Source organism: Camelus ferus, chromosome 1 (genome assembly GCF_009834535.1).
Source record: "Camelus ferus isolate YT-003-E chromosome 1, BCGSAC_Cfer_1.0, whole genome shotgun sequence".
NCBI classification, from domain to species: Eukaryota; Metazoa; Chordata; class Mammalia; order Artiodactyla; family Camelidae; genus Camelus; species Camelus ferus.
Genome location: NC_045696.1, coordinates 64171589 through 64184804, shown reverse-complemented (window position 1 = coordinate 64184804; position 13216 = coordinate 64171589). Strand labels below are relative to the sequence as shown.

Genomic DNA, 13216 nt, shown 5'->3' with positions numbered 1-13216 from the left:
ATGTGGTGTGGCAGAAACACAGGTCAAGGGTGAATACAGAGAGCGGGGCCCAGACCACAGAAGGTGTTAATCATGTATTGTCATGTGAAAGAGTGGGACTAAAATTGGTAGTCTTGAAAAGTTTTTGATCATGGTGTTTATGAATTGCTCCAAATTATGTTTTAGAAGTGTGATTTGATGATTGATTGGGGATAGGTTAGAGAAAGGTTAAAAACATAGTAATGGTGAAACATATTTGAGGTGAAGGGAAACAGTCAAACGAATATCTGTGTTGTAATAGTTTGGGCACCAATGATGACGGCCTGGATAAAACACCAACCATGGGGATGAAAGAGAGGGAGAAGGTATCTGCAGAATCTCCAGGATGTGGTCCCCTATTTGGTATGGGAGGAAGCGAGGAGTTAAAGATGATATGAAGAGGCTAGCAAGATGGTGATGCTGTCAACAGAGAGCAGCAACAGAGGAAGGCAAGCTCCCTTTTAGATGTCTTGACTTTGAAGCATCTGTAGGACATGCAGGCATCCAGCAGGCATCCAGCAAAAACCTTGAAATAACAGTCCAGTAAACACCTCTTTGAAAGGAAAAAGTCCTCAAGTAACAGTGACTGAAACTTTTCTTGGTAATCACTTAGACAGGGTGCAGAGGGAAAAGAAAAGAAGCTGATGGACGCACACCAGAAAGCCTCCGTGAACATCGTTTTGGCTTTGAGGAAGTGTACTTCATCCTTCATACCCTTCATCATAGACAAGGGTATTAACAATGAACCCTTAAGTTGGAAACGGTGGCAATTTAGAACAATAAGGGTCTGATAAACCAGAATGTGACAAACTCCATAATCTGAAACAAGGTTTTCCTAGTCCAGCTCCCCCACCTCTAATCTTGAACCAAATTTACAAAAGTGGAATCTACTAACCTGTCTGCAAAACAACTGCTCTTACTGGCCCCTGCCCAGAGGGCTTGACCTGGATGACTTCTGTTCCGCAGAAAAGCACGTGTTTCCGATAGTCCTCCAAGCTGTGGGATTTCCAGGCAGTGCTGTTCTCCGTGGGGGGCAATGGTGTCTTTGTAACAGGTATACTTTCTCCTACAGAAGATTGTATTTTGTTGATTCTGTATGAACTTCAGGCGTCATTTAGAGCTGGTACTTGGCAGTTTTAAGAAAGGATACAAACCGCAGCTAATCTGGTTGCTAATTCCTATCTGATGAGTCAGATGACTCTTCTGAGGGATGCTGGTGATTCAAACAGTGGTACATGATTATATTTCCAATGTTTATTTAAGATTTGTTTATGTTTTCCACACACGCCCAGTATGGTTTGTTGTTTTTATTTAAAAAGCAGCCCACTTCAGGAAAGAGAGTTATAACTTAATCACTTCCCCCAGGTGTTCTTTAAGCCCAGCATTATTCTAGGCAATGAAGGAGCTACAAAGCATGTGTAGAGTTATTATTTTTTGCCTTTTAGTCACTTATTAATCAGCCCTTTCATCCGTTGATTCAGCAAATATTTTTATGTGCTTATTCCATACCAGGCACTGCTCTAGGTGATGGGACTGTAATAATGAAGACGACAGACAGAAATCCTAACCTCATAAAGCTCAGGGAACCAGGCTAGTACATAGCAGCAAATAATTAACTATTTAAAATACAATATGGAAAAACATATGATACAGTAAATATTTTGGAAGCAGTACCTGGTTATCTGAAGATCTAATCCAAATGGAGGATCAGGAAAGATTTCTTGTACATTTAATAAATGACAACTTGAAAGGAGACTCGGCCCAGCCAGTTCAAGAGGAGGGGAAAGTGTTCTTAGAAGGTCTGAGAGAAAGAGTGTGGTGTGCTCTGGGCATTAAATATAGTTGAGGATGTTTGGGAAAGGAGTCCTGGAGGTACAGAGATGGATGAGAAATGATGCCTTCATGAGATCTATAAAATATTCTTCATGTGGAGGGTGGAAGGAGAGGAAAGTAAATGAATCCTATCAAAGCCCGCTTATATTATCTCATTCTTTTCTCAAAAGTCCTTTAGCTTCCCCATTGCCATTACTAAAAAGACTCGGTCTCTCTTGCTAGATGATCGGAGCCACCACAATCTGAGCATCCATGGCTAATTGCTCTTTGCAGACTCCAGCTCACCTGGGCCACTGGCATATGCTACTACGATGCCCATTCTTTGCCGACATCATTCAATTAGCAAGATAACATTCATATTTCCTATTTGAAAATATTAATTAAATTGATTATAGTAATTTAGGTTTTCTCTCTCCTTCTAGGTGGTAACTGAAGGCAAGGACTTTGACACGTATTACATTTTAGATTAATCATTTTCCTTACTGGTATCTAATAGGTTCAAAATACGTCTTTTTTGCTGGATGCATGGATGAATTAAATAAAAACAATTACCCAGGTTGTTCTGTTTGGTTTTTCAAAGCTAGTCTTCTACGAGGGTGCAGTTTTTATCTCTTCAGGTGAAAGAAACTATAATATTTTTATTAGTGGTCATGAACATGCTTCAGGAAATTCCTCTAGCCAAGCACTGTCGCTAAATCATTTTCTTAAAACAATTATGATATCCATCCATTGCATGGATTTGTCAGTTGCATTCTAAATGGCTTTGTAAAAGGGATCGAACCTTTTGACAAAATCTCCAAATCATTGTGCCACACTGCTTTGAAATCAGCCTTTGTAAAAGGCAGATACTTATAGATAATTTCAAATGTTTTTCTGCCTTTGGATCACAGACTACTAAACCACAACATGTGCTTAGACTAATGTTAGTGAATAGTTTCACCCACATAACTGAGGGTATGGGGGCAGGCATTCGATCAATCAAAGCATCCTTTGGAGATCATGTTGCAGAGATGACAGTCAACTCAGAGGATTTTTACACAGAGATGATTTGCAAGTCTTTTTTTTTGTTTATACTATTCAAATATTAATAAGGAATTGTGTTCTTGGCCTTTCTTGGGATCCTAGAAAAGGATGGATTCCCCTACACAATTTTGGAGATCTAAGCAGACTGGAGAGGGCTTCAGGCGGAAGTACATCCATCAACAGTTCTTTTGGCTTACGGAACCTGGCGATCCCGGGTGCCGTGAAAATAGAGATTTTTTTTCTTTGTCTCCAATGAGCCAAATGTCTCTACATGGTGACAATCTTCGAAAGTCTATGTGCTTACTTATTTATTTTTCTGGGACCATCAGACTGTAAACTACTTGAGAGCAAGGACCATTTCTCATCCATCTTGGTGACTCCAGTGACTCCAGCTTGGCGACCCAATGCTGGCAAATAGCAGGCATTTCTGAAACTTTATTGAATAAATGACTGAATGAGTGAATAAATGAAAGAAAGACAGGAGAGAGAGAACAAAGGGAAAAAGGAAGAGAGGAAAAGATCTGACCTACCCACTGATTATCAGCTTGTCTGAGAGGATATAAGTGTGAAATAACCACTTAGGGAAATTCCTGTGTGTCCAACTCAGATCACTGCCTACTTCCTGCACATATGATCCAAATCAGTCAGTAATTCTAGTGAGTGGAGGACGAGGAATGGGAGTACGGCAGAGTGAATGCTACCTGCCTCCCCTATAATTATTCCTAAGAGAATGAGGAGCAGTAGTTGCAAGCACAGGCACTAGGGACAAAATGCCTGGGTTTTCTTTCCTTCATAGAACTTACAGCTGTTGGAAATCGATGGCATTTGCCTACTTTCTGCTTTTCTGTCTTCCCACTAGAGTGCCAGCTCCAGGGGGGCAGAAATCTGCCTTTTTCACTGCTGTATCCCCAGTACCAAGTAGAGTGTTTGTGCCATAGTAGGGCTAATAAACATTTGTGGGATGAATGAATGAACAGATAAACAAATGAATTCAAATCTCAACTCCACCACTTTTAGGCAAATAAATTACTTACCATCTCTGGACCTCAGATTCTCCCGCTCTACAGAGTTGTGGATTGAATGATATAACATAAGTACAGGCTAGCACCATGTCTAATACCTATAAGAACTAAGGAAAACTAGTTATTGTTGCCAAGAGAAAATGTCAAAATAGCATTTCCCGTGGTATACCATTTTGCCTCCTGACCCCTTCGTGTGGAGCTGAATCTTGAAGAGGATCAGTATATCAGGAAGTAGAAAAAAAAAAGGCAGAGGTGATGATAACTGGCTTTTGTATTTCAAAAGTCATTCACAAAGTTGGTCACGGTTTTTAGAGACCACTTGCAGGAACAAAACTCTTCTGCTCCATGCCTTTCCTGTGCTACTTATTAGCCAAATAAAAACCCCTGGACTGGGAGTTGAAAGAAAAATCTAAAGGAAACTTCGATATTGTGTCTCTGGGAGAAAGGACTTGAACCAAAATAGGACATGGAAACATTCTAGAAGTTTATGGAAAGTGGGAGCAAATGTCACCTGGGTCTGCTGTCTTTCCCAGATAGATAGGTCTGGGATGGTTCCTAAGCCCCTAGCGGCATGAAGGAACAGAAGGAAGAGCTGCCCCAGACCAGATACTCCTCTCCAGGGCCTAGCACAGCTTCTGTAGGGAGGTCCTGCTAACTGATGGGGATGACTGACTTATATCAGACACTTCATGCGGCATACTTTCAAGTACGGCCAAATTTGGACCCAAAATAAAAATTAAGTGTAGTTATAAAATACAGTTAAGCTTCTTGCATAGTTGAGCTTATGACAATAGGATGAAGGTAAGATGATGAGAGGAAAATCCTACAGTGGGCATGTGCTATGAATGGGGGTAACCAGCAGAGAGGAAAGACAATGAGGTAAAAACACGGAAGGGGGGACTTTAACCACCTTCAAATCTTCATCCTCACTCTTAGGGTCCCTGATGCCTGGAAGCAAATGCCAACTCCAACTCTGACTGTTTCATTCACGAGCTGAGCATCCCTGATCTCTTTTCACCTCGGTTTCCTCATCTGTAAAGTGGGTATTATAATGGCTCCCAGTCTAATTTGTTTCATGCCACAATGGAGTGAGATATAAAAGTTGTTTATAAAAATATAAATTGGGGCGAGGGTATAATTCAAGTGGTAGAGCACATGCTTAGCGTGTGTGAGATTCTGGGTTTAATCCCTAGTATATCCATTAAAAAAGAAAAACTAATAATAAATAAATAAATAGACCTAATGACCTTCCCCACCAAAGAAACCCCAAAACAATAAACAAACAAATAAATAAAAACAAATTGCTATGGATATTTAAAAGTATTTGCTATTTTTCTTCTTACATAAATAAAGACGTCTATATATGCAAAGTCCTATTTTTGCCCATGAGAAAAATTACATGAGTCACATTTGTGGACAAATGCTCCAGAAATACATTTGCAGTTTCAGGAACCTAACCCTAATTCAATTGTCCAATCAGGTCCTTTCCACAAATACATGCGTGAGTGGGAGGACCTGTATAGGCTGTGTAATGAAGTATTCAGAGCAGGCTGGCACTTAGATCTATTTCAAGAAATTAATGAGACAGAAATGTATTTCTGTTTTATATGCCTATTTCTAAAATTGACTTTATCAGTACTTAGGTTATATAGATATTAATGCTGGTGACTTAAATTTTCCTGAAACAGACCCTCAGAAAAGCCACTGACCATGTAAGGTCATTTTTAGGTCAACTTTGCACATTTGTTAAAAGGCAGGATTTTTGCCATTTCTCCTTCTCTGAGACTCTCTGAGTTTCCCTGAGAATCAGGATAAGAACTGTCCTCCAGGTCAGGAGACCCAGTGGAGTAAACCCTGCTGGGCGGTCTTCCTACTGCTGTGCGTTCGGTCCCTGGAGAGAAGCCATTCTTGGCTGGCAGGCTGCTGGGAATGTGTGATGGTCGCTGTCTCCAAGTGAAGAGAACAGTTTGCTCGGGTCTGCGGTTGGCAGCGGTGCACTATGGCAACACTCCGGAGGAAAGGTATGATCAGTATGCAAATCCTCGTCACTACCATCATAAGGCAGTTAGAGTTTAACACATAAAATGGGTATTTTATGATTCTCCTGAACATATTTATATTTACGACATCTTCTTGTCTCAATTTTAAATTAAGCAGACCCATTTTTAATGTGAAATCTGCTAATGTTGAGCAATTGAGGAATAGATAATGACTCTCTTTATGTTTAGGTGACATTAAAAATTTGTGTCTGTGTGTTTTTTCCTGTCTTTACACCATTTGGAAACAGAAAAATGCAACAATCTGTAAGCATGAAAGACAACTAATTTCTGTATTTCTGCTGCCATTTAGTCTCTTCTTCTCTCATTATGATGTTCTGTGTATTTATTTATTTATTTTTTGGCCTAAAGAATATTTTATAAATAGTGCTTTACTAATTGCACAAATTCAAGTGGAATTTACCAAGTCCAAATGAGGACAAGGACAGTTCAAATCATAACTAGACACTGATTTTCTGCTGGTGAGATCAACTGGACACATGATTCTAAGGAACAGAATTGTTCTACTGCCTTTCTGGAAGGTTCAACTTAGTCTCCTTCCCAGTGACAGCTGGGGCTCAGTTTTCTGCCTACAGAGTACAGAGCCGGATAAAATCTCTATGCCCTGCCAGTGCTGAGGCGGTGGTTTCAGGCTGTGTTTTGTTTGGACAGGTGTCTGAACCACTCTCACATTCATGAAGAGATTGTGCATCATATAAGATAGTGCTCTCAGCCTCCTCTGAACTCAAAGTGCCCTATTCATCCCACTCATAGAGCAATTAATTGTTCTGCTGTTGTGTTAGACTTTTCTTCTAGTTTCGTATGTATTGTGGCTTGGTTCTTCTGTTCTTAAACATTTCTTATTTGCATATATTGAGTTTCCACTCATATGTATAGGCTGGGTGTGTTTCCCCCAACTATCTCTCAGTGTCTTAGCGTTGGTATAAAGCAGGTTAAGTGTGTCCTGATCTGCTTTGCTAATTTGGCCTGGAATTTGGATGGAAATAGGAAGCTCCATGACAACCGCCCACCTGTGAGCATGCCTTCATTCACCACACAATTTCCATCAATCAGAACAGCATCGCATGGCAATGAAACTTTTCCTGGAAGGATAAGAAGATCTCCTGGAACCAAGAGACGGGATTCCAGCTCCTGCAAACCTATACAACAGCAAAGTTTTCATGACTAGCTGAACTTTTCCTGTTTTTACTTAAGAATAAAAGCAATGGAGAACTCTTGTCAACCTGTTGGCCAAGAACTACCACGCATGCACCCCTGCCCCAGTCCCTTTCTCCTCAACTGCGGAAAACCGGGATTAGGGAATTGATGCCTGGGCCACAGCAAAACATTTGCTCAGCAACAAGATCCCATCTTGATCCTAGTACCTGGGACGGAGCTCTGCCCACAGAAGACTCTCAAGGTCATTGGTCAACGGAGGAGTGCCCCTTTGCTGCTGCTTGCTCTCTTTGGCTGTGTTCCCGACTCTCTGTAGCATACCCTGTCCTTGTAGTGGGGCCTGGGTGAACACTCCAGACATCGTCTGCTGTCCTGGAGTGCAGTTCCTCACTCCTTGCTGACAGCCATGGCCACCCCACCCCAGGCTAACTCAGCAAATGCCAAGTGTCCAGCCAGCCAGCTATAAGCTTCACTCAGGCCTGGGTTCTAGATAACAGATTGAAATGTAGGATGCAGAGTCTGGGATGGTTAGTTGGGGAAATCCAAAAGCCTTGAGAAGGTTTAACCAATAACATTCCAATAAGCAAGATGTGGAGGACAGAGAGAATTTGAAGTAAACCACATACTGGACAGAAATGGTTCACTCAGGGCTGGGACCATGGTGAAGCATGCCAGCTACCTACGGCACAGAATTCAATGAGGGGCTCACTCTCAGGATCCCGCAGGTGCAGACCAGCATTCTCATGACCTTGCCTCCTTAAATTTTGCATCTGTGTTGCCTTGTTTGCCTCACCTTGGCCCCAGTTCTCAGTTTCATCAGAGAAATTTTTTTCTCCTTGACTAATAATCAAAACAAATGTGACTGTCTCCACTCGGAATATTAGGATGCTGAAGTCGGCAGAACATATCACTTACCTTTGCCTTTTACAATGACTGTAACCTGGACTTTGTTGTGATCCTCCACAAGGTTGTGCAGCTTAACTGATTGCTACAAATTTAAAGTCAATATTTAAACATTACATTGTGTGGGTTGCGAAAACCACCTGATCTCAATACAGTAAGTGCTGAGCCTGCTCCGGCTGTCACAGCCAAACTGACTCTGGGAAAACACTCAAGTTCTACTTTCCATGCTCCTGCGTCCCTGCCCCAACCCCTACCTCACCCCCAACTCCCTACTTGCAGCGGCAAATATACTCATTCATTTAATGCTGTTTCAATCCTGGGGAAAATAATGCACAACCACTGCCCCCAAGGACTTAAGCTAAGGAACCAAGGCTTCACTGCCTAAGGACACACAATTAGAAGTGGGAAGAGCAAAGAGACCGCAAATAGGTTACTCTCCTTCTCTGTGCCTCTGCTGCCCTGCCTGTCAAACAACAAAGCTGAATTTGATCTGTAAGTGACTTTCCATTGTAAGAGGTTGCATTTTGATTGGATGTAGAACAGCCATCGCCTCCTTTATGAACTGGTGGATTTTCATATTGGATGAGTCTGCAGACTGGAGTCACGTTGCTCTGTTTAGAATCCCGGTGCTACCACTTATGAGTTATTTAGTTCCTTTTCCTCTTCCGAGGGTGGACATAATAACAGTATCTATTTTATGCAGTTGTTTTAAGTTAGTTAATGCTTATCTTATTTTAGTTATCCCCTTTGGATGGTACTCATTATGATGGGAAGAGCTCAATGAGTGTTGAAGATAAATAAGAAAGTTGCTGTTTAAAAAAAATATCTGAGTCCATCAGCTGGAAAGATTCACTTGAGGTGGAATTCACTGAGATATACCTTGCACAAAGCAGAGGAATTAAAAGGTGCCTGGAGAAGAGGAGGCAGCATCCCCTAGGATGACTCAGGGGACAGGAAGACAGAGGTGAGAGGGGGTGTGGTCCACACAGTCTCTATACTGACTGTCAAGGGCACCATCAGTCAGAGGCAGCAAGATGCTGGACCAGCCGGGGCTTCCCTAGAAGGCGCTGTCCCTCTCTGTAGGCATGTCAGCTGCTCGCACATTTCCAAAAGAAGAGGTCTGAATTCAGTCAACAGTAGATAAACACAGCTAAATGTAATTCAAATATAAACCTTTTTCTTTTAGGTGTTAGAGGAAATTATTTTTATCTGTTTTGTTGGTGATTTTTAGTGCTACAAATGTCACCAGGCTTAAACAAACACTGCACACAATTATGCACCTTTCCTCTTGAGAGAACATAATGAGTTCAGCGTTAATATTTATATAGGGCAATTTATTCTTTCCTTCAGTTTTGCATGAAAAGCTAAACTTCAGTCATTTGGACCGAGTGGAAGAAGCGATATTACTGTTGGGCACATATTTATTGCTCTAACTTGACTTCCTGAGGCTTGTCTGTTGGGGCATTCATTTTAATGGTGGGTAACAATGAGAAAGTGATTTGGCAGCAAGAACCCCGGACTCAGTCAAGATTCCTGAGTGGTGGGTCAAGCTTACCCATTAACCAGCCAAGTAGCTGTATGTAAGACATTTCACCTTATAAATTAGCTGTTGTCTCTGTAAACAGACAATGTTGAATTGGACCATTTCCAAATTCCTTTCAGCCTCTAAAATGGCATGATACTAGTTTATTCTACATATCAGAGCTTTATTCAAAAAACCCCAAGGGTTCCTAGGAGAAATACCCAGAGTACAACAAATGACTCAAATGATTATTTTTAAACAATTTAGAACTTTATTCAGCCACCATGTACCAGGTGCTATTTTAGGCACTTGGAATATATGGCTTGACTTTTTTAATCCTCGAAATAATCCTATGATGAAAATGTTATTATCGCTGATGTACAAAAAGCAAAAACAATTAAAAAAAACTGAGGAGTTTAAAAATGTTAAAGTAACTTTCCTACAATCATTTGCTTACTAAGTACTAAAATTAACAATAAAACCCAGGTATATCTGACTCTGAAGCCTTTTCTGTTGATGAATATGTCCTCTGAAAGTACTTGAAAACAGCTTTTGTCTTTTAAGAAGATAAACATTCTTCCTTACAAATTTCTTTAAGTTATTTTCTTGCTGAGCAAACTCTCTTAGTCAATGTCATGTAACTTCAGCTTCGCTGAAGAGGAAGATAACACATTTGGAAGTGGTGAAGTAAGAGTTAATAATGCTTGACTATAATTCTCAAAACATTCTGGCATAAAACTGGATTTGTTTATCAGACATAGCATTCTGCATAATCTGCCACACTTCCATGCCTTTGCTCAAACTAGTCCCTAGAATGTTCACCCCAGGTTTCTACTAGCCAACTCTTCCTAATCCTTCCCATAAAGCCTTGCTCAAATGTCATCTCTGCTCCCTAAGTCCCTAACACCCCCAGGAAGAATTAATTGTTCAGCTCGCTAGGTTTCCACCTGTATTAGTGTATAGATCACATCCCACTACAACTGTTTTCTTGTCAGGTCTCCCCTGCAGGACAGAGGTTCAAAGATGGGACTGTGTATTCATCTATGGATCCCCAGTGATGGATCACATAGTAGGACTTCAGAAATACTTATTTAATTGACCTGAATTATTCCACTTCTCCCAACAACGCTGCAGTAGGATAATGTAAGCATCCTCTTTGAGCTAATGTGCTCAGAAACTCTACAAACACAGGTTTCCATGACAACCAACCAACTAGGAGAAAGCCAACACTGTGATGCACGCCATGATTTTGAAACTCGCTGCCTGATTTTCATTAGACCCCCTTTGGTTTCTTCAGTCCCTGTTCAGTGGGACCAGGATCAGTTTCCAAGACTAATTTGCATATTGTTATTATCTGGCCTCTGTTGCTGTGTGTCCTTGTGTTTGCTGTAGCTGGGTTTCCTCCAGCAATGAGTAATGAGGGCATTAACTCAGGTGTCTCTGGAGCCCAGCTCAGTCCTGAATGAGGCAAAGCACTCTGGGCCAGGTACCCTCTGTGCTATTGCTCGCAGCCACCCGTGGAGCCAGCAATGGAGTGTGCAGCACAGTTCAGTGGAAATACAGTGGAGTGCCAAGATTTGGACTCATACCTGCACCAAGCGTGTTAGACCGGGACGGCAGCGGGGAGTTTCTTGGCTCAGGCAAGGTAACCTCTCTCTGTGCGGCATGATGTGGGGCGAGAGCAGATGCAGGAAGGTACCTTACGCCTCTTCTGCCAACTTATTCCCCTCTTGTAATTTTCAAAAGCCTGTATCTGTTTAGCACGATTTGGAGATGGCAGTAGATGCTCCTTCTTTTCCTCCCAGCCTTCCTCCCCTAATCTGCTTTTTGTTATAAAATTATTAAACAATCATTTACTGCCACAGGAAGCTCACAGGTTACTTTGTGATTTTGCTTAATGGGACAGTGACTTGACTTTGAGTCAAGAAACCCTGGGACTAAGGTGTAGAGCTGCTCTTCCTGGGTGACGTGAGCAAGTCGCTTTCCCTCTCTGAGTGCCACTGTCTCTCCCTTTCAGGTGGTGGGAGGATGTATCATATGTGTATCATTTCACAGGTTGCCAAGTCTCACACAAGCACATTCATTATAAATGTCAGAGCCCACCGCAAACTGTAAAGTGCTAAGCAGATATTGATTGTGATTTAAACTGCAAAGGTACAGTTTCAGGAAACTGGTCCGTTTTGTAGAGTGTTACGAGATGCCTTACAGGTTAAGTCAGATAAGTTTGTATTAACAAATGCTTCATATCTTCATTTCAAAGAAGTCTTTGCAATACTGCCATCGAGTCTGAAATTCCCATGCCAGTCACTGTTTTGAATAAAGGCAGTCAGAGATTATTTAAGGTGTAGATTTTGAATGTTTAAATCCCATTAAGAATTTTAAAATAAATATTAAGAAAATAAGAAATAGAAAAAAAGAGCATACCTAATTGTGGAAGAGGAAACTTTTATAAGCAAAACAAGAAACCCAGAAACCATAAAGAAGAAAGAAACATATTTAACTAGACATTTTTTTTTTCATCTAGCAGAAGTCAAGGTCAAAAGAAGAAAAGATTTAAAAAATAAAACTGTTTAAATGCATGCTAGATATAAAGAGGTAGCAAGTAGAGAAGAAAAATGCAAATCTCTTTTAGACGAAGGAAAATGTGTCTAATCTCACTAGTAATCAGGGAAATAGAAATTAAAACATCAATGAGATGCAATTTTAAAAAATGGATTGAAAATTTTATAATGTAAATTAATGTAAATATAACACCTATTGCTGGTGACGATTTGAGAAAATGGTTAGTCTCATATGTTGCTAATAGGAGAATGAATTATTTCATTTGGGGAAAAAAATATTACAGTATCTTTTCAAAACAAACATATCTTTTGATTCAGCAACCTAGCTTTTGGTTGCTTTGCTGAAAAAAAGAAATGCAAACACTAATATGTAAGGATGTCCTATATTGTAATTAAACTTGAATTGAATTAATATATTTATGGTGGCAAAAATTGGAGAAGAAACTCCTATTTTCCATAAATAAGAGAACATTTGAATAAATTATGGTTTATCATGGAATATCACACCACTGTTTTTAAGTATGATTTAGAATTATTTGTTTATAATGGTGGATGGCCATTATATATACATTGTAAGATGAAAAATATAATTTCTAGATTAATGTAAATAGAACAATTCTGTTTTGATAAAACAAAAGAATAAATACATAATTAAACCTCTGTATAAACTTCTATTTCTGTGCATCTTATAGAGTAAAAAGAGTGAAAAAATATGTTTGGCTGGTGATGACATTAATAAATAAAGAGATAGCTGTGTTCGAGATCTTGGTGCTTGAATTTGTCCTTTGGTGGATTCCTCTGTAGTAATAGCTGTTAATTAAGCCTTTAGAATGTATAACAATCACCTGTTATGAAACTGTTTAAAAAAGTGCAAATTCCTGTTATTACCCTGGATATTTTGATTTAATAGGTCAAGAGCTCAGGAATCTCAAGTAATTCTCTTACTGAAATATTTCCCTTTGGATTCTGGAGTCAAACCTAATGTTTTCTACAACCCTTCTCCCTATTCCTACACAGAAATTTCTAAATTTATTTTGGGTCTCCTTAAAGAAAGGTACACCTGAATTCCAAGTGAAGAAATGGCCATCATAAAGGAATTTTAAAAGAGAGACTGAAATTTGT

At 40.1% G+C, this 13216-nt stretch overlaps 1 protein-coding gene across 1 annotated transcript in view; it reads right to left on the bottom strand.

Annotated features, from left to right (window-relative positions):
- ATP13A5 (ATPase 13A5) overlaps positions 1 to 13216 on the bottom strand; it is a 99592-nt gene that overhangs the window by 52590 nt on the left and 33786 nt on the right. The window contains exons 8-10 of the mRNA XM_032482036.1: positions 8024 to 8096; positions 6964 to 7092; positions 914 to 1084 (exon numbers count right to left, since the gene is read on the bottom strand). Of these exons, the coding sequence (XP_032337927.1) occupies positions 914 to 1084; positions 6964 to 7092; positions 8024 to 8096 (373 nt within the window). The remainder of the gene's footprint in view (positions 1 to 913; positions 1085 to 6963; positions 7093 to 8023; positions 8097 to 13216) is intronic.